At 37.9% G+C, this 18,506-nt stretch overlaps 2 protein-coding genes across 4 annotated transcripts; both read left to right on the top strand.

Moving 5' to 3' along the window:
- The first annotated feature begins 1,914 nt into the window (after positions 1–1,914).
- adipor1a (adiponectin receptor 1a) lies at positions 1,915–10,230 on the top strand. Of its 2 annotated transcripts, none has more exons than XM_038303708.1 (8): positions 1,915–2,008; positions 4,047–4,261; positions 4,351–4,464; positions 5,593–5,764; positions 5,873–6,059; positions 6,543–6,730; positions 6,918–7,111; positions 9,481–10,230. In XM_038303708.1, exons 2-8 carry the CDS (start codon positions 4,115–4,117, stop codon positions 9,607–9,609), a joined length of 1,131 nt encoding a protein of 376 aa, XP_038159636.1. In that variant the 5' UTR covers positions 1,915–2,008; positions 4,047–4,114; the 3' UTR covers positions 9,610–10,230. The 2 variants fall into 2 exon arrangements, with proteins under 2 accessions (XP_038159636.1, XP_038159628.1); XM_038303700.1 differs by lacking the exon at positions 1,915–2,008 and adding an exon at positions 2,029–2,178 and having other exon boundaries at positions 9,481–9,619.
- Positions 10,231–14,457: 4,227 nt separating this feature from the next.
- On the top strand, positions 14,458–18,176 carry rabif (RAB interacting factor). 2 transcript variants are annotated; one of them, XM_038303681.1, is made up of 3 exons: positions 14,458–14,585; positions 14,922–15,102; positions 17,053–18,176. In XM_038303681.1, exons 2-3 carry the CDS (start codon positions 14,959–14,961, stop codon positions 17,299–17,301), a joined length of 393 nt encoding a protein of 130 aa, XP_038159609.1. In that variant the 5' UTR covers positions 14,458–14,585; positions 14,922–14,958; the 3' UTR covers positions 17,302–18,176. The 2 variants fall into 2 exon arrangements, with proteins under 2 accessions (XP_038159609.1, XP_038159617.1); XM_038303689.1 differs by having other exon boundaries at positions 14,467–14,585; positions 14,956–15,102.
- The last annotated feature ends 330 nt before the right edge of the window (positions 18,177–18,506 follow it).

The raw sequence follows: 18,506 nt of genomic DNA, 5'->3' as shown, positions 1-18,506 counted from the left end.
GAGATGACGCTTTTCTTTAGATCTTAATGTTCACAAATCATGACAGAAAGAATATTTTAGTACAAAGGTTGATGTTTAAAAAGTAATTGTAGGGGACCAGCCAAGGGCCCATCAAGGAAAGTGGGGAAATTTTGAATGGCTACTGCTGTAAATGCACCTATAAATCGCCCCAATCAGCCAATACCGATACGAGAAAGAAACACTGATATGGATCTGCAGATGTATCTGTCTATCTCTACTAATAATACTAAAGATTAGAAGTATATCTTCTGAAATAATCCAAGTTGGTAAACTTATGCTGCCTTTAGTCACACTAAACAATTTTTGTTGTCCTTTTCCAGAGAGCTATGACTGTATTTAGGCTGCGCTGCCTAACTTGAATCACTAACACTCAAAGAATAGTTTTAAAAAATAAAAAAAGCTACTAACCTAATCACTTGACGAGTAAAGTAACATTTTGATATTAAAGCCAGGTCAATACTGAATCTCTTGGCAGCTATGGAGAGGAGGAACATCAGAGCTTTAACTTCTGAATTTGTGGGTTTTTTCTTATTTCCTTCTTAATGCTACACTTGTTAAGCACTACAAACAATCTGATTACCATGGGTTAACTAACATCCTGCCTTAACCCGGTCACTGTTTGCTGGGTAGAAATGGTTGGAAATAAGATTTAAATCCTACATTTTAGGCTGTAATTACATGTTGTCAGTTTAATGTGATTTGCACCCAGAAAACCTTAAAAGCCAGACTTGAAATCTGAACAGACTTGGACCAGAGGCTATAAAACAAATATAGTTTGTTGCTGTGTATTTTTTTAATAGAACACAATCATGTTACCTTGTGTGCCTCTTGTTTTTTGTTGTTGTTTTTACTGCCTTTTTTTCTATTTATGTTTGTAGTTGATATTTGGTAAATATGTTACTGTATTAAAAAACCTGTGACTTTTGTTTAACTGTGGAAATAAATATTGTTTGAATGAAACCTGTTTCATTTATTTGTGCCTTTATTCTTCCATTGATTTAGAGCTTTTTTTCAATTTCTTAGTCTCTTATGGATTGCTTTTGAAGTTTCTTTTTATATATATAAAGAGGTGTAAATAATATATTTATTTCAGCCTAAATGCTGTGCATAGGCTCAACATCGTCTTCTTTTTTAAATGACAGGGTCCTAACAATGAAGCTGATCATTTATGCTTAAATTTAGTAAATAATGCTGATATTATCTGCCATATTGTGTGTCTTTCAATGGCTGCTTTATTTCCACATTGGCCTAATTTTATTCTACTTGCTATTAAAAAAAAACTGTATGTCATACAGTTGTCCCAGTTCTTTCTCAGCCTTTATTCTGTCATATTCAAGCACCAGTATTTTGATTCCTCCCTTCGTGGTTCAAGTCTTTTCACTGGTTTAGTAACAGTTGCAGCTAAAAAAAATTATTTAGAACCTAGTAAATTAAATGTTAAAAAAGCAAACATTTTTAAAAGCATAATTTTACAAAATTAGATGTTTTTATTTTTTTTTTTACAGTGTTCTGTAACACAAAAAAAATGTAGACTAATTAAACATTGGATTTTATTGCAGTTATTTGGATTAGAAAATTGTTACATTTTTTTACCACTGTAAAAAAAAATACTACTGTAAAAATGTAATTGTTGTATCTTATTATTTTTTTAAATATTTTTTATTAGATATAAGAAGTGTAAAACTGTTAACCCTTTCTTATGATTCACAAAAATGCAAAACATTTTAAAGTGCGGTTATTTTAATGTTTCCACGTTGTTTTGTGGTGTATAATGCCATGACGTCATTTTCTCCTTCACAAAATAAACTATCTGGATTTTTCATGTCTCCGTTGAGACCAGCTTGTCAATAGACGCATTTTTCGGGCTTTTATTTTGGAGTAACTGGAGCGGATTCTGATTCGCCGAGACACGTCAACTTCCGGAAGTAGCTTTGTTTCGCACAACCATAAATAATTTACCTTCCTGCTTCGGAGTCTTCCTCGTCAGGTAACTTCGGGGCATTTAATAAATTCTAGTTGACAGTGTTAATCCTGGTGAGTGTTTATTTCAGCCTGCGGCCCGCTGCGCTTCTGTTTTGACCTCTGTATCTCTGACAGCGAGTGCGTTGCTAAATAATCAATTTCCTCTTCGGCTGCTGGAGCTCGGTTAGCTAACAGGTAATGTTAGCAACCTGCTATTTACCAGTTTGTTAGACGCTTTAACGATCATAATTGCCCTCCGTATGTATTACCTCGGTATATTTTTATAACATAATACAAACCTTGCTTTAGTCCCACATTAAACCAACTTCGCCTGTATTTTTAGGTTGTTTACATTCAGTTCTCTGTGTTCCGTCGGTCGCTTTTGTGATGTTATTTAACATCCGTCAGGAAGCTATTCGCCTACAAACACTAACTTTTGTCTTTTTTGTTAGCCTAAGCCTCATATCAGAACATTTCCTCATAATGTGATCTATTAGAGGGATTCTGGATGTTAATAATCCTCTATGGAACTCGTAGTTAATGTCAATAGCGTGAAATAACTTGCATTACACTGTGAAAACTACCGTATTATACCTTACTAAACCAAAAGGGGCAACAGTTGAAGTGATTTTTTTAATATGTCGTCCTGATTGAAGATCTGCGTGTTTAACTCTGGTTAGTATGATTTGTGACACAGATAGCTCTCCTTTTATCAGTTGACTGGACTTGAAATTCTAGTTTGACTTGATTTAAAATGATATCCTGTGTAAACCTATAGTCTAGATTAGGCTGTCGAGAGATATTCGTTTAAACCATATTTTAGTTTCCTTTATTATATATAAAATTATGGTAAAATAATGTACGGTTTTGAAGTAAAACATGATTTGGAGCAGGTATGATCCATTTGACCTACATAATTTATGGCTGCACCAAAGATTCCCTCAAAGCTATAAAGGCTTTATTGATTAATTTTTTATTTTTTATGATCTATGTCTTTGTCAAGTATTGGACAATGTTACAGAGGCACATTAACCCTTTATAGGGACAAAAATTTGAAATACTTTAAAAATCAAAATATCAATCTAATCGTGTTATTACCTTTGAAACATTAAAAAATATATATGGATATTTTGATGGCAAAAAATTAATGTCAATGTAATAACAAGAAACGCCAACTTCCATGAATATATTAAGAAAAATAACAAAAGTGCTTCTATAAGAAATTCATTAAAAACACTCTGAGAGTAAAAGTTACACTTTTTTTGTGATACAACAAAACATTAGAGGCATTAATGCTGATACTGGCACTTACAGTTTTTAGTTTATAAACCTAAATATAATTGCTAACTAGGCTTAGTAACTTTTTAACCTTTAACCTTACTTTTCAATTTTTAAATTAGCTTTTTAACTCTTTTCCTCAGTTGTTAACTTTTTTTTAAGCTCATTTACAGTAAATAATATTTCATTCAAGGACTCATCTAATTGGTCAAATGCCAATTCCATTTGTAAGAGGTATGTAAGTGATCATGCAGTGTGGGTTTAAGCGTCTTGCTCAGGGGCCCAGTGTGGAGGCTGTGGGGATCGAACGCAGTACTTGCAACCTTCTCAGAGCACAAGCACACTGCTCTAACCAATAGACCAACAGAGTTGCTTTGCTCTGAAAGCAAACGCTAATTGCTTATATCAGTCTTATAAGTGTGCTTTTATTTTTGGTCTCAAAATTAACATGAATTTAAATTTGACAATACTTTCAACTTTTCCATTTCCCTTATTCCTCTGATCCCAGAGCAGACGGTTTGATTGGACTCGCAATGAATCACGTGATACCCAAGGTTAAGGAGGATACACCGGACCTGTCCCTCAAAACGAGCAAAAAGAAGGCTCCAATTAGATCTCCCTCTTTCAGAACCAGGATTTTGAATTGAAGATGTATTACTCTGGCTGTCCACTTTGCTGCTACATTTATGCTTCAGCAGAGCTCTGATTGTTACTGTGAACTGCAGTGGTTTTAAATAAATGTGATCCAGTCTGGTGCATTCCTCATTGTCATTCTGTCTCTACAGGAGGAAGTGTCCTTATCCCCACTGAAGTAGAATACCGGACTCTGAGCAGGTCATCAGACAGTCTCCTTATGTCAGTCCGCAACGGGTCTGCCAGTGATGCAGACTGTCAGATCTCTGAGGACTGCAACGTCCCAGATGTTGAGCTGAAGGAACTCGGGCCCCTGCTGGAGGAGGGGGGGGGTCGGCAGGGGCCGTCTAAAGGTGTCCATCCAGAGGTCAGGGTTTTTTGGTGGTTCTCTGACTATTCCAGAGAAAGGATAGCATTCTGTCTCATTTAACGATGGTCTGTCCTGATCTCTTTAAGGGGGTAGCAATGCTAGCTGAGGAGGAAGACGATGATGATGAGGTGGGAGAGGTTTTGACTCTACCTCTTCAGGCCCACCATGCCATGGAGAAAATGGAGGAGTTTGTGCACAAGGTAATGTCCAATAGAAAGGACCTGTGGACGGCTTGAAAGGACAAAGAAATTGAGCTAAGGCTAAAAGTATATATTGGCTTTGAACTCTTGGTTCTGTAGATATCGGCCATTTTGGGTTTGTCTTAGGAACCAAATAGTTTTAAAAAAAAGGTTCAAGTTGTACTTTTTTCATAGTGTTCGATAAAGAACAGAAAATCTGGATATGTTTGAAATTTCCCTTTCAGATACCACATAAAAATAACGTTCCTTTATTAACCCTTTATATGGCACTCAGTGAAATACTTTGAAAATCAAAATTTCAAGCCAATTGTTTTATTGGAATCGAGGACAAGACCTTATTACCTTTGTAACATAAAAAAATATGGATATTTTGATGACAAAAATTAATGTATTAACAAGAAACACCAACTTGCCCAAATATATTAAGAAATAAAAGTGCTTCGATAAGAAATTCATGAAAATATCCTGCCTTATCAATATGTATGCCAATGTATCCCATAGTATAGTATGTAGGGTAACATTAGTCCGTCTATGTTGGACTGACTTGAAGATATTGACTAAATGAGCCAATGTGTCTAACGTAAGAAAATAGAGTAAATAGAAAGTAATTCACTGTGAAATGTCAATGTAGTAATTCTTTATTAAGTAAATGATGCTGTCGTTTTTGTAGTGTTAGTTGTATTTCTCATTTGAAAAAGTAATGAGCTGAAACAAATTACATGTTATATTGATGGGGAAAAAAGATATATATATATATATATATATATATATATATATATATATATATATATATATATATATATATATATATATATATATATATATATAGCATATGTTATCAGACATGTAAGATGTAATTACCGTAACAATGTAAGCAATACATGTATATTACATGTAGATCATCAGTTTTGCACTTTTGGCACATCTGTATTATTATGCTCCATTAACACATTAACTTTTTATTAATGTTATATTACATGATTTATAGACTTTACTTTATATTGATTATGCAATGTAATGTGCCTATTTTGGCGGGGCGGCATTGTTATCGCTATAGGCGCACACGTCCTCATACATGGATTATAAAGCTAGCTTCAGTTTCCAGTAATCATGGCTGCTGCTCTGCAGGTTTGGGAGGGTCGCTGGAGGGTCATCCCCTTCCATGTCCTGCCGGATTGGCTGAAGGACAACGACTACCTGCTGCACGGACACCGGCCTCCCATGCCTTCGTTCAGGGCCTGCTTCGGAAGCATCTTTAGAATTCACACAGAGACGGGGAACATCTGGACTCATCTGTTAGGTGAGCAGGAAAACGCGTTGACAGTTTCTCTCCAATTATTTTTGATTATCCTCCCATTTCAGTTGTCACCAATTCCTCAATTTCCTAAAGCTTTCTTTCCTTTCTCAGGGTTGATCTTATTCGTTTGTCTGGGCACTTTAACCATGTTGCGCCCCAACATGTATTTTATGGCACCTCTGCAGGAGAAGGTTGTGTTTGGGATGTTCTTCCTGGGAGCAGTCCTCTGCCTCAGCTTCTCCTGGCTTTTTCATACTGTCTACTGCCACTCGGAAAAAGTCTCTCGCACCTTCTCCAAGTAAGGAATTACTGAGCTGGAAAGCTACTGGTGAATGCTAAAGCTTCATATATAGTATGATTTGTAAAAGACTAAACAGATGTGTCCACTGAGAGAAACTTAGCAGCCTAGCTTTAGCGTTCCAAGGTCGCATCTGAAAAACATCCTGCTACAGAGACCAAACGCAGTACATCTGGAGAAAAGCAAACACTGCGTATCAGAACAACACGCTGTGCTGCACAGCGGTGCTGAAGCACGAGGCCATCTGCCTGCCTGCTCGAGCCGGACCCAAACTGGGTCACGCAACAAGACGCCTGTGTGGAGCAGAGTATCTGACACTCAATGAACTGATGGAAAATATCCAGGCAGGAAAGCTAAAACTGAAAGGACTAGTTGGGTTTATGATGAACAAAATGTTGTTTCACCGTCTTCTTTTTGATCTCAGATGGTTGTATCTGTTTGGAGCCTCATTACGATCACGTCTGTCACACTTTCTCTCCTCAGGCTCGACTACTCGGGCATCGCCCTCCTCATCATGGGTTCCTTCGTGCCCTGGCTCTACTACTCCTTCTATTGCTCCCCTCAGCCTCGACTTATCTACCTCACCATTGTTTGCGTTCTCGGCATCGCTGCCATCATAGTCGCCCAGTGGGACAGATTTGCAACCCCCCGCCACAGGCCAACCAGAGCAGGTGAGGTGGCGTTTTGTTTGGGTATAGCCCTGGGTTTATCACACAGATGCTTTTATTTTGGCGTCATGGTTAGAGAAGTAGAGTTTTGTACTTGGAAAGGGAATGTGAGGAATCATTATTTGTAAAAAGAAAAATAAAAGTTTTCCTTTTGCCTTGTATAATTTTTTTTAATGTCTTCTGTGTTCAGGCGTCTTCATGGGTCTTGGACTCAGTGGCATCGTCCCCACCATGCACTTCACCATCGAGGAAGGCTTTGTAAAGGCCACCACGGTCGGACAGATGGGTTGGTTTTATCTGATGGGTGCCATGTACATCACCGGCGCCGGTCTGTACGCTGCCAGAATCCCCGAACGCTTTTTCCCTGGAAAGTGTGACATCTGGGTGCGTGTCTAATCTAACATATGATAGCTATTTACAAAATCTACACTGTATTTGCATTGTAAACAGCTGATTAACCTTCCTCATTTAAACAGCGATTAAAAGAAGCACAGTTTCTCCGCTTAGGCTCAGTTCACAGCAGAACTATTTCTCATGTTCGTCGTTTGAATGAATGCAATGCTTCAGTCATCAGACGTCTGTCTGTGTCAGTAGGGCTGGGGGATAAAAAAGATTTTTACCGTTACCGTCATTCAATCAATACCTCGATAACCGGTGAAAATTCCCCATGTCAGTAAAAGAAATATACTTAATTCTGATGTTTTTTCAGTTGAATACCTAAAACTAATACGTTTGCTGTGATTTAATGAATTTAGCGTTAATCAGTAAAAAAATGAAAACAATAATTTTTGTCGAGAGTGTCTGGGAGCGGCCATTTTTGCCCAAATATAGTAACCCCTCCCCCCTGACATCTTCCAGCAGTGACGTCACGGTGCGGTAAGCCTAGCGCCATTCTCCCCGCTTTACAAGCAAAACCAATGGGAACTACTAGACACATCTGCAATCAACAGCAATTATTGAAGATTTCCAGTAACCAGTAGGTGGCAGTAGTGTTCTTTGACAAACATGGATGCCTCCAGTAAAGCACATTCAAATTAAAATTATTCTTAATTAAAAACACTGATCATTTATTGATCAGTATTAAATAATTTCATATTTAAAGTACTTTTAGAAGTTTGAATTCTGAATGTGACTGTACTTTTCCTTTAAGACACTGCAGCATGTGTCTAATCACCTGACTTCAACGATCCAGTCAGAAACGTAAACAAAGAGAATGTCGGGATGAGCCCAGTGAAGAAGCGTCAAACGGCTGTAAATGAAATTACATCAGTTAATCCTGTGAAGCTTTTGAGCGAGGGCGTAAGTTTAAACGATGGACATTGTTCTCTTTGCACGCTCAGATCGGTGGCACCAAAATTACACCATATGTGGAGCCGTTAGTGCACATCATCGGAAATAAAATGTGTAAAATAGTCTCCTGGTGAATCTAAATATGTGGCACCATCATCATCCAACTTACTTGTGACTTCTTCTGCTTTGTGATCTTTTTCCAAAGCATTACATTCCAGTTCCAGACCTCATGACGCATGTGATGTGAACAGTGTTAATTACAATTTGCTGCTACTGATCAGTGAATAATTGTTATCGACCTTAAAAACCCTCTATCTATTGAACTTTTTCATGTGTTTATAATAGCTGATTGGAGAGCGGACAGTGTCACACAGAGCTGCCCCTTTCACCAAATAATTACAAGTTCACTATTTAAATGGCTTCTGCAGTCTAAGATCATTTTGTGTTGATTTGGTCATTATTACTAAAACCGTCTTCCTGGTTTTGCTGTGTGCTAAGTACACAGAGTTTCAGAAAGACTGCAGACGTTTGCATATCCCAGCTGTTCTGCAGTGGAATGGAATGGACATTCTCTCTAAAGGGAAAAAAAAACATCTGTCCCTTTCTCAATTCGCAAGAATGCAAGTACGGGCTCTTGTCCTCACCAAATATGTTCTTGAGAAAAACAGGAAAGTGTGGACTCTAGGAGAACGGGAGCACGCAGCATGAATATGGGTCAACTGGAACAGAAGCGTACTGATGACATCACCACACGCTCAGCTCATCTGGAGCTGCATTTCAACTCCTGTTATTATTAGCCTCGAGATAATAATAAATTCTTCCTTTTTTTCATTTATTGGGGAAATAATAATGAACACAGTCAGATAAACACAAATCAAATGAACATTTTGCCAAATAAAACAAAAGACTCGCCATCAGAGCCAGCGGTCCTGCACACACGGCTATGCAGAGAGAGCACTGCTGCAGACAGGCTAACGTTAGCGCTGGCTGCTGTTAGCCTCAGTGGTCCACTGGTTGCCGCGGTCCTCTCAACATCAGAACTTTTTTTTTATTTATTACGCAGTAAATGGGCCATATAGTGACGCTTAAAAGTATAATATTCTAGCCTTAAATTATCTTAAAATGTACTTTTTATTGAACAACAGCAACAGAAAAGAGAACTTTTAACTTAATACTCTGAGCTTTGAGGGCGCTAACCTGGAAGCTGCTGCTGCCGCAGTGCATGCTTGGACAGCTGTCAATCTCAAGAACGGACAAGTCTGATCTGATGATGCATGCTGGGTAAAGAGAGAGGGGCGAGAACAATATCCGGGGACTTTGTCAGTTCTTGGTCTTGTTTTTGGAACAGTAGTAGGGCTGAGGCTGATGACGTTTCACGAACGCACAAGTACACATAGGGAGAAATGGCCATCTGTTTTTATCGTCCTTGTTGTACTGACAGATTTCCTTTCCTCTCTCCGTAGTTCCACTCCCATCAGATTTTCCACGTTCTGGTCGTGGCAGCGGCCTTCATTCATTTCTACGGCGTCTCCAACCTGCAGGAGTTCCGCTACGGCCTCGAAGGAGGATGCACAGATGACTCTCTGCTCTGAAAGCCCCGACTGTGACTCACTTTACTTTAAAGCCACACCCACATAAACACACACACACACATGCAAAATGCTGCTGGACATCAGTATAGTCTCTTCTTGCTCCTTCTGTCCTTCTGGGTTGCTTACTTCTTTGGGTTTTAGTGGTCTTTCTGCTTTGGCTCTTTTTGCTCCAGTAAAGTAGCACTTACTAGCCAATGTTCTGTGGAGGGAACAGAAATTAAGTTTTTACTCTGACAACCATCAGATAAGTGTTAAAGATAGTGTTTTGAACTAGGGTTAAAGTGGGATTTTTTTCCAAGTCTGATAGATAACCTCTTCATAAACACTCTCTGTTACCCTGAACCTCGCCATGGTCTGTTACAGTTGCACAAAAAGGGTTCAGAGGGTGATGTTATTCATGCTAGAGGAGACGGCACAAAGTGCAAGTCGTTCCCCTTCACCTGTGGAGGACGGTTGGAGGGTCTGCAGCGGCGTGGAGACTGGAGGGAACAGATGCCATCCTGTAAGGAGTACAAACCTGGATGGTTGTCACCAGATGTATTGAAATCAACCATGTTTGGCTTCTCAGCAATAAATGAAAAAAAAAACAGTTAAACCCCTAAATTCCCACTCAGTAGAAAACTCCAGTGTTTTTATATTGTTTCTTGTATGCACTCCAGATAAGTCTATTCCGAGTCGAGACGATTAATGTGCACAGGTTTTATTTAAGAATCCGATCAATTCATTATTTCTGATCAAATCTTTGCTAAAATTAATCTAAAACAGAAAGTTCTGGATGTTTGACAAACATCCAAACCCGATTATTTAGTAACTGTTCAATGCAACAGAGAAGCTGCTGTGTAAGAAAAGAAAGCAAAACGATGAGCGAAGCTAATTAAGGTCGGATGGGGTTGAAGCCAACATGCCATCGCCGATCAATTAGGAAGAAACTCCTGAGCTGAGACCAACGTACGGATCAGAATCAGCCATCAAACCATCCCAGCCAGCTGGAGATCTTTTGTTTTCTGCTTGATTTCAGACGTCAAGGGTATTTATTTAGCGCACCTTAATTTAGCGGATTAAATTCAAGGCAGTAAAGCGTTCAAACTGAGGTTTAATAATTCTTTCTGGATGATCGATAGAAACTTTGCGTATTCCTGTGCCTTAGGCCAACGGAAATGTTTTTAAAAGAAACGGCCCATCTCAAAAGTCAAAGGAGCATCCAGGATGTGGGGTTTTCTCGTTTTCTCGCCATGTACACAATCAAATCATTAATAAAGTTGCGGTTCCATTCATAGGTTGTACACAATGCTGTTAAAGATTCCTTTTTCTAGATGATCTTATCCAGGCTTTATTACTAAACATGAGTATCCCTGACTTTGTGTAATGTTCTGTGTAGAAAGTGATAAATCATACATTTCTTTGAAATGTAAATCTAAATATTTATTAATGGTAATATTGGAAAATTATTTAATAAATTCTTTTCCACATGTAAGGTAATGCTGTGTTTTTGTTCTTGCTCTACATTTAGACACACAAACATTGATATATTCAGCATCTAGTAAAGAGTCAGTTCAGGTGTTTTATGAAATATGTGAATCAGGAAATTGTCTATATACAAAACTGAATGATTGTTGTTCTCTACTTAAAAAAACACACATTGGATTTTAATGGAGAAAAGAATGTACTGTTTTATTTAGAAATTCAATGTATAAAATGAATGCATAAACACCTGATTTTATTTTACTTTTAAATTTTGTTTAAATTAACAGATTATGATAAAAAAAAAATGTCTCCAGACCAGCTGCTGTAAAGCGGCACTTTGCGTCACATCAATCATTCTGTCACAGATCCGACCTTCCAGTTTAGTTTTTACTGTTATTTGAAAAAAAGGTTTGTTCTTGTAAGTAAACTGTGAAAATCACCTTTAAATCAGACATAATGGCTTAATTCAGATTGAAATTAAAATTGAAAGAATAAAAAAGGTGGACATAAAAAAAACTGCAAGGGGTAAAAATATATAAGCAATGGTCTATAAGCACTACAGACCAACCAGCCACTTTCTTCCCCATTTCATTTATCCATATAAAGCTTTCTAAACTGGGGTAAATATAAATGTTTTTTAGGAGTTAATTTAAATGCATTTTAGCATTTTTTTATTTATTATATCAATTTCTCCAATGTTTTGTTTACTCTGGATCTTTTGCACAGTTATTAGGCGATGTACAACGTGTTTTATCTAGAAAGAAATACAAACATGTGCTATCGCTGCGAAGATATCAAATGCACTCAAGTTTAAAACATTTGTTAACATTAGACTTGAAATGTGGAGTCAGTTCGTTAGGTTTTAGTGTTTTTCTGTTTGTAAGCCCAAAATGTTATGAAAGTTCAGCGGAAACTATACAATGTTTCATACAGATACCTTTGAATCTAATTTAAAAAATCAGTTGCAGTTTTCCTTTTGTAAATATTAATTTATATGAAATTGAGGTCATTTCTTTTCAATGAACTAAACCAGGGGTCTTCAAAGTTTTCCAGACCAAGGACCCCCAAACTGATGGCGAGATGGAGCGGGGATATATATATTATATAAAATTGTGATATATCTAACTGGTCCTATAGTCACTCTATTACAGATGAAGTTATGTAACCAAAGTCATTTCTCCCTGGAATTATTAAAGTATTTCTGATTCTGATTCCTGCTTGATGGGACAGGTGTTGTGAATGAAACGGTGCCCAACCTGAAAGAGCTCCTGTATGTTGCTGAATGTGTGCATTGATGACTGAAAGACATCTTCTGCCTCCATTGATCTGTTTACTACAGTGCGTTGAATTCAGGTTAATGTGGATTTAAAGACATTTCAATTAGTGGAAAAAACTGCAGGGAAAAAAAAAAAAATAAGTAAATAAAAGTCTAATCAACCAAAACTTACGCGACCCCCATTCAATATGTCCGTGGACCTCCTAGGGGCCGCTTACCCCCTGTTGAAAACCTCTGAACCAAAGGGTTTAATAGGAAGGGAGTGGAATCTGGAAGGATTAACAGGAACAACACAAGATAGAAGAAAATACAGAAAGCTGTTATAAAGTATCTTTAGAATATAAGGTTATACAATAATATTTTAAATATTTAGAGAGAGTGTGTGTGTGTGTGTGTGTGTGTGTGTGTGTGTGTGTGTGTGTGTGTGTGTGTGTGTGTGTGGGTGGGTGGGTGGGTGGGTGGGTGGGTGGATGGATGGATGGATGGATGGATGGATGGATGGATGGATGGATGGATGGATGGATGGATGGATGGATGGATGGATGGATGGATGGATAGATAGATAGAAAAAAATATATAGATGTATATATAGATATGGGTATAAGTATGTATGTATATGTGTGTATTTATATATTCATATATGGATGTAGTGTGTTGCAATCTGCCATTAAACTAATAAAAGAAGAATACTGATTAGTTGTTTCCCTTTTATGGAGCAGCAGCTAAAACAACATTACAAAGGATAGATAGATTAGAGTAGAGCTTTACGTATATGTACAGGAGCAGTGAAAACAACACCTATCAACGCTCTTTTAGTCGAGACTGGAGAAACTCCACTGGAAATGAGAAGAATGAAATTAGGTTAAGTATATTGGATGAAAATTAAAAGTAGTATGGATGAAAATGTAACTTCAACAATTCTACAAACTTGTTGGGAATATTCAAAGTTCAATAATAATGGATTTGGATGGGTTATAAGCAAATTGATTAAAGAGTTTGGATTAGAGGATAAGGAAATAGCACAGTTTAATCCAATTAGTGTTATTCCTTCATAGCTATTTCCTGAGATAAATGTAGACACAAGACTTATTAAAATGAAAAATGCTTGGAATTTAAACGAAATAGGGATACAGACTGATATATATTTAAGAAACTCATATTATAATTACCTTAAAATATATTCTGATGGTTCTAAGAATTTAAAAAGGGTATTTGGGAATAGGAATATATGTACCAGAGTTCAAAATACACATTTCTAAAAGAATTTCAGATCAACTATCTGTTTTCACAGCAGAGATGGTGGCAGTTATACTGAGTTTCCAATGGGTTGAGGAGGTCAGACCAGACAGGGTGGTGGTCTGCACGGATTCCAAAGCAATTTAAGAAAGTATCCAGGGAGAAGGAAATAATAGGAAAGATTTAGTATTAGAAATTCAGCACAGTCTATTTAGATTATACAGGAGTGGCATTGATATTTGGTTTTGTTGGGTACCAGCACATGAAGGGGTGAAAGGAAATGAAAAGGCAGACAAATTAGCAAAAAGAGCTTTAGAGGAGGCAATAACATTTACAAGGGGGAAGGAAAATCATTTATTAAGAGGGAAGAAATTAAAAAATGGCAAAAAAGGTGGAATGAAGATGAAAAAGGAAGAAGATTATTTAAAGTACAAAAGTTACTATTAAACAGAAATATTAATGAGAGAAACCGAAGGGAAGAAATAATAATGATCAGATTAAGAGTAGGTCATACTTATTTAAATGACAATTTATATTTAATAGGGAGGAAAAATAATGATAAATGTGAAGGATGTGGAGAGATAGAAAATGTAGAACACGTATTGATGAACTGTAAAACATATGAACCTGAAAGGGCGAAATTGAGAAGAGTAGTTGAAAGGACAGGCCAAGAATGGAGTCTTAAAGGATTATTGGGAAATAAATGAAATATAAAGGATATTTATAGATTAAGGAAAGCATTATTTATTTATCTTCAGAATATAAAATTAAAAAATAGAATTTAAAAGATGTAAAACAATGTTGCTACACACTCATGAACAGTAGGTGGCGGTATGCACCTTAAAGTTGCTTGCGATCCGCCATGATAGAAAAGAAGAAGTTGTTTCCCTGCGGAATCATTTAAGCGTTGCACCGTCAGATCAGCTAGCATTCAAATGGCCAATTTAGCTGTTTAAAGATCAAATTGTAATGCCATATCTTTTTATGATTCGTAATTAAGGTAGGTCTAAAATGGCTTAATATAAATGTGAAACACTTGTGTCAAAGAGGAGGATATTAAGTATTTTGTCTTGTCGCAGTTGGTTAGGGTTGGCTGTGGTTTTATAGATTTTTGCTTAAATATTAGAGGCAGTTATTTTTTATCTGCTTTTGTTCTGCTTTAGCTTTCATATACCTGGGATTGTAGAATTGACAATGTAAATTAATATTCGGTTAAACACTTCCGTCCTACAAAGTTCTGACGTTTTCTACTTCCGGGGTCCAAACTGCTGGAACATTTTGGGTTTTATTGGATCAAACGGCTGATGCTAGCTGCCCTTTGTTTCCCCCATTAAAGAGGCGCTGTCTTCACCGCAAACTCTGCCTGACAGGACATGGAGAACCAGCAGGAGTCCAAAGGAAGCCCAGAGCGGTCCGAGCTGGTGTCTGAGGACGGGAAGAACCTGAAGGCTGTTCTGTGTCAGCGCTGCGGCTCCAAGGTGCTCTGTCCTGGGATGGCTGTGTTCACACACAACCAGGTATGATCCGGTTCATTCAGTCACAGCAAGAAAAACAACAACAACAACAATACTGGAAACAAAAAGGACCTGATGGCACAGAGCTGCAGCTTTAATATCATCTCTAATGGAGAAAAAAACACTTCTTCATGCTTGGGTAGCAGAAAAACGAGAATATAAAGATGAGAAACGATTAAAAGACTTCAGATTTATTTATTACAAAAAAAAAAAAAAAAAAACGTGAATCATGTATTTCAGATTCTACTAAGCAAATAATAGTTAAATAACGCAAATAGAAAATTACCTTATTGTCCCACAATGGGGAAATTTACAGCAGCAAAAAGATTATAGAAAGAAATGGTCACACAAATGTGGAAAAATGTATTAGAATAACATAATATTGAAGAGTTAAATAATAAACAATAAAATACTGTAAGATGTTTTACCAATATAAAAACTGTGCAACTGGAGAATAAATAACCAATATCCAGCTATGGATATTTTTATAGTAATGGATATTTGAAAATAGCAGCAACATCAGAGATGTGCAAAATGACAGCAGCAGGTTATTTAACTGACTAAGATAGAAACTGAGCAAAATCGGCATGAATATAACAACTTATTGAGGTTGTTGGGAACAGTGATGGTTATAAAGCCCTCCAGCTGCTGGGAGGAAGGATTGATGATTTTTTTTTTTTTTAGCCCTACTAAGCAAACTGAATACACCTGCAAATCCAAAACTGATCGAAAAAAATCTGCACTGATATTTTTAACAGTTACTAAACTGATTTTCCATGTTACTAGAATATATTGTCAAAGTTATGAGAAAAGATATGCCAGCATAAAGCAAAATTGTATGAAGGCATAAATAATCCCCTTAATTTCTGAAATCTTAAAAACATCAAATTGACTGTTTAGAAAAATATTTCTACTTGTTTTCCGGTGCACTGCTAAATTAAGCCGGGCAGACACTGTGCGATATTTTTATTTTTAAAATTTTTCGATCGTTGCACGCAGCTACAGCTCAAACAGTACAATGAAATCGCAGGTTTTAAAGGTTCACAGCTCACAATGTATGTTCTCGCACAGCACGGCCCGACGCTCTAATGCAACATCACGATGGCTGACTGAATTTCAAACATGTTTGATTTTCTCCAGACCTTTCGATTCCTGATCAGGAAGTAGTCATGAGAGGCTGATTGCCCCTCATTACTCCCTGTGTACTACAGGACGCAGGATCAGGCTGAAACTCGATCCGATCAAAAAATTCGCGCAGGACTGGAGAATCGGCCTGAAAAGGGCAAAAAATCGTCCAGCACTGTGCCCCACTGGGGGAACAACACTCTGTGTGTCCTATCAAAATGACCTCAATCAGTTTTAACAATATGATTGAACATTTTAGGCATATCTAAAGAGCTTTGTTTAGAAATGTTAAATCACCAAACGCAGGGCTGCAACTAACGATTATTTTGCAAATCAATTAATCTGTCTATCATTTTTTCAATTAATCTTGGTATAATTACTGCTCTAAGTGGGTCGCTCTGTCAGCTTAAGGCATGTTTTAGAGTCTCTACACTCCAGTTAATGATTAATCGATTACTGAACTAGTTAAGGATTATTTCAATAATCCATTAATCTGATTAATTGTTCCAGCCATAATTAAAATCATCTGTTTTTCAATTAATTGGGAAAATTGATAAATTAAATGATTACTAAAATAATAGAGGGTGCAGCCCTGATTTAGTCAAGATTTTCGTTTGTTTCTTTAACTTTTAGTTAACCAACTAACTTATTAAGAGCAAAAAGATATGTGGAGTTTGACCTTTGCCCTGCAGGATCAGGACCTCAGACGTCCTGAAGGCTTTTCCAGCGTCCTTCCTTTTGGATCAGATATAAATGCAGGAAAACGCCCCGGTCCTCTTTGTGTTTCATATTTTTAGGCGTCTCTTTTTGTGTCCTCTGTCCCCTCAGCTGTTCCTGCCGTCCATGCGGAAGAAGAGCGGCCTCAGCAACGCGGACGGCTCGGAGGACGGCGACACTCTGACCGCCCACTGGTTAGTGGACGACATGTTTGGCTTTGAGAACGTGGGCTTCACAAAAGACGTGGGACGAATCAAGTACCTCATCTGCGCCGATTGTGAGATCGGACCGATTGGGTGGCACTGTTTGGACGACAAGAAAAAATACTACGTAGCGCTGGACAGAGTGAATCATGAGTGATGTTTGGCGCAAACCTGAAGGACTTCCCAAATGTTTCAGCCTGCTGTGTTTGCTTTTATGGATTTGTCTCTTTTTTTCTTTTTTCTTTTTTCCATGAATCGACTGAATCAATCCATCATAAACACACTTTAAGAAACGGCTGTATCAAACCTGTTTGTAGTGAGACCTCCATCGCTCTGACATCCCAATAATCCACCCGTTCTGGGATTTAATTTCCTTTAACAGAAGCTGTTTCCTGGATAAAGTCGTCATCTGTGGACTGTCTGCTTGAAACAGATCAGCCTTCCAAGTTTTTCTTTTTCATTTCATTCCATCTGCAGACAGTTGAACTAACCCCCCTTTGAATAACGACACATTTCTTTCACTGCAGTCAAAGCAGCTCATCGTTTGGAGGATTTCTCTACCAGCTTTAAAGTTTCTCCAGTCTTTAAAAAAACCTGCCATTCTGATTCTAACCGATGCTGAATTTGTGGGTTTTTTCTGTACGTTTTTCATCGTGAAACACCTTCAATCTCATCTTAAAATCAGTTCACTGTACATAAGAAGTTCTCCAGTAACTGCTCTGAAATAGAAATGTGAAGTTTAGAGGGCAGACTGAGGCTGAACTCTCAGACCTTTACGGAGGAAGAGGGAGTCGGATTTTTAGCAGATCGCTGATCTTCCAGGATTTAGGAGATTCCGACGGATATCTAAGCTCTCCTTTTTGACAAGAAGCTTTGCCAGCTCTGATCCACATGGTGACAACCTTTATTTTTCCACTAAGTGAGGGCAGTAATGGCCTAGTGGTTAGAGCAGTGCATTTGTGAGAGGGTTGCAAGTACCTGGTTTGCTCCGCGCAGAGCAAGGGGGTAACTTTGTGATGAAAGTTGGTGGGGGCTGATGGACCTACAGTTACTCCACCCGAACGCTTTCATTAGGTTTTTGTATTTTCCAAAATATTCCTTGCAGCAAGAAGGTTTCGGGTTCGATTCACCGTGGAGTTCAGCATGGAACTCACACATGTTCTCCCTGAGCATGTGTGGGTTCTCTCAGGGTACTCTGGCTTCCTCCTGCGGTCCAAAAACATGACTGTTGGGTTAATTGGCTTCTCTAAATTCTCTAAATGTGTGTGAATGGTTGTTTGTCTCTCTGTTGCCCCGCCTCTCACCCGTAGACAGCTGGAGAGAGGCACCAGCACCCCTCGCAACCCCGCTTGGGATAGGCGT

This window comes from Cyprinodon tularosa, unplaced genomic scaffold (assembly GCF_016077235.1).
Source record: "Cyprinodon tularosa strain WSP-4 unplaced genomic scaffold, ASM1607723v1 ctg1138, whole genome shotgun sequence".
Taxonomy (NCBI): Eukaryota; Metazoa; Chordata; class Actinopteri; order Cyprinodontiformes; family Cyprinodontidae; genus Cyprinodon; species Cyprinodon tularosa.
The sequence above is the reverse complement of the archived record's forward strand: the minus strand, read 5'-3'. Positions and strand labels throughout refer to the sequence as shown.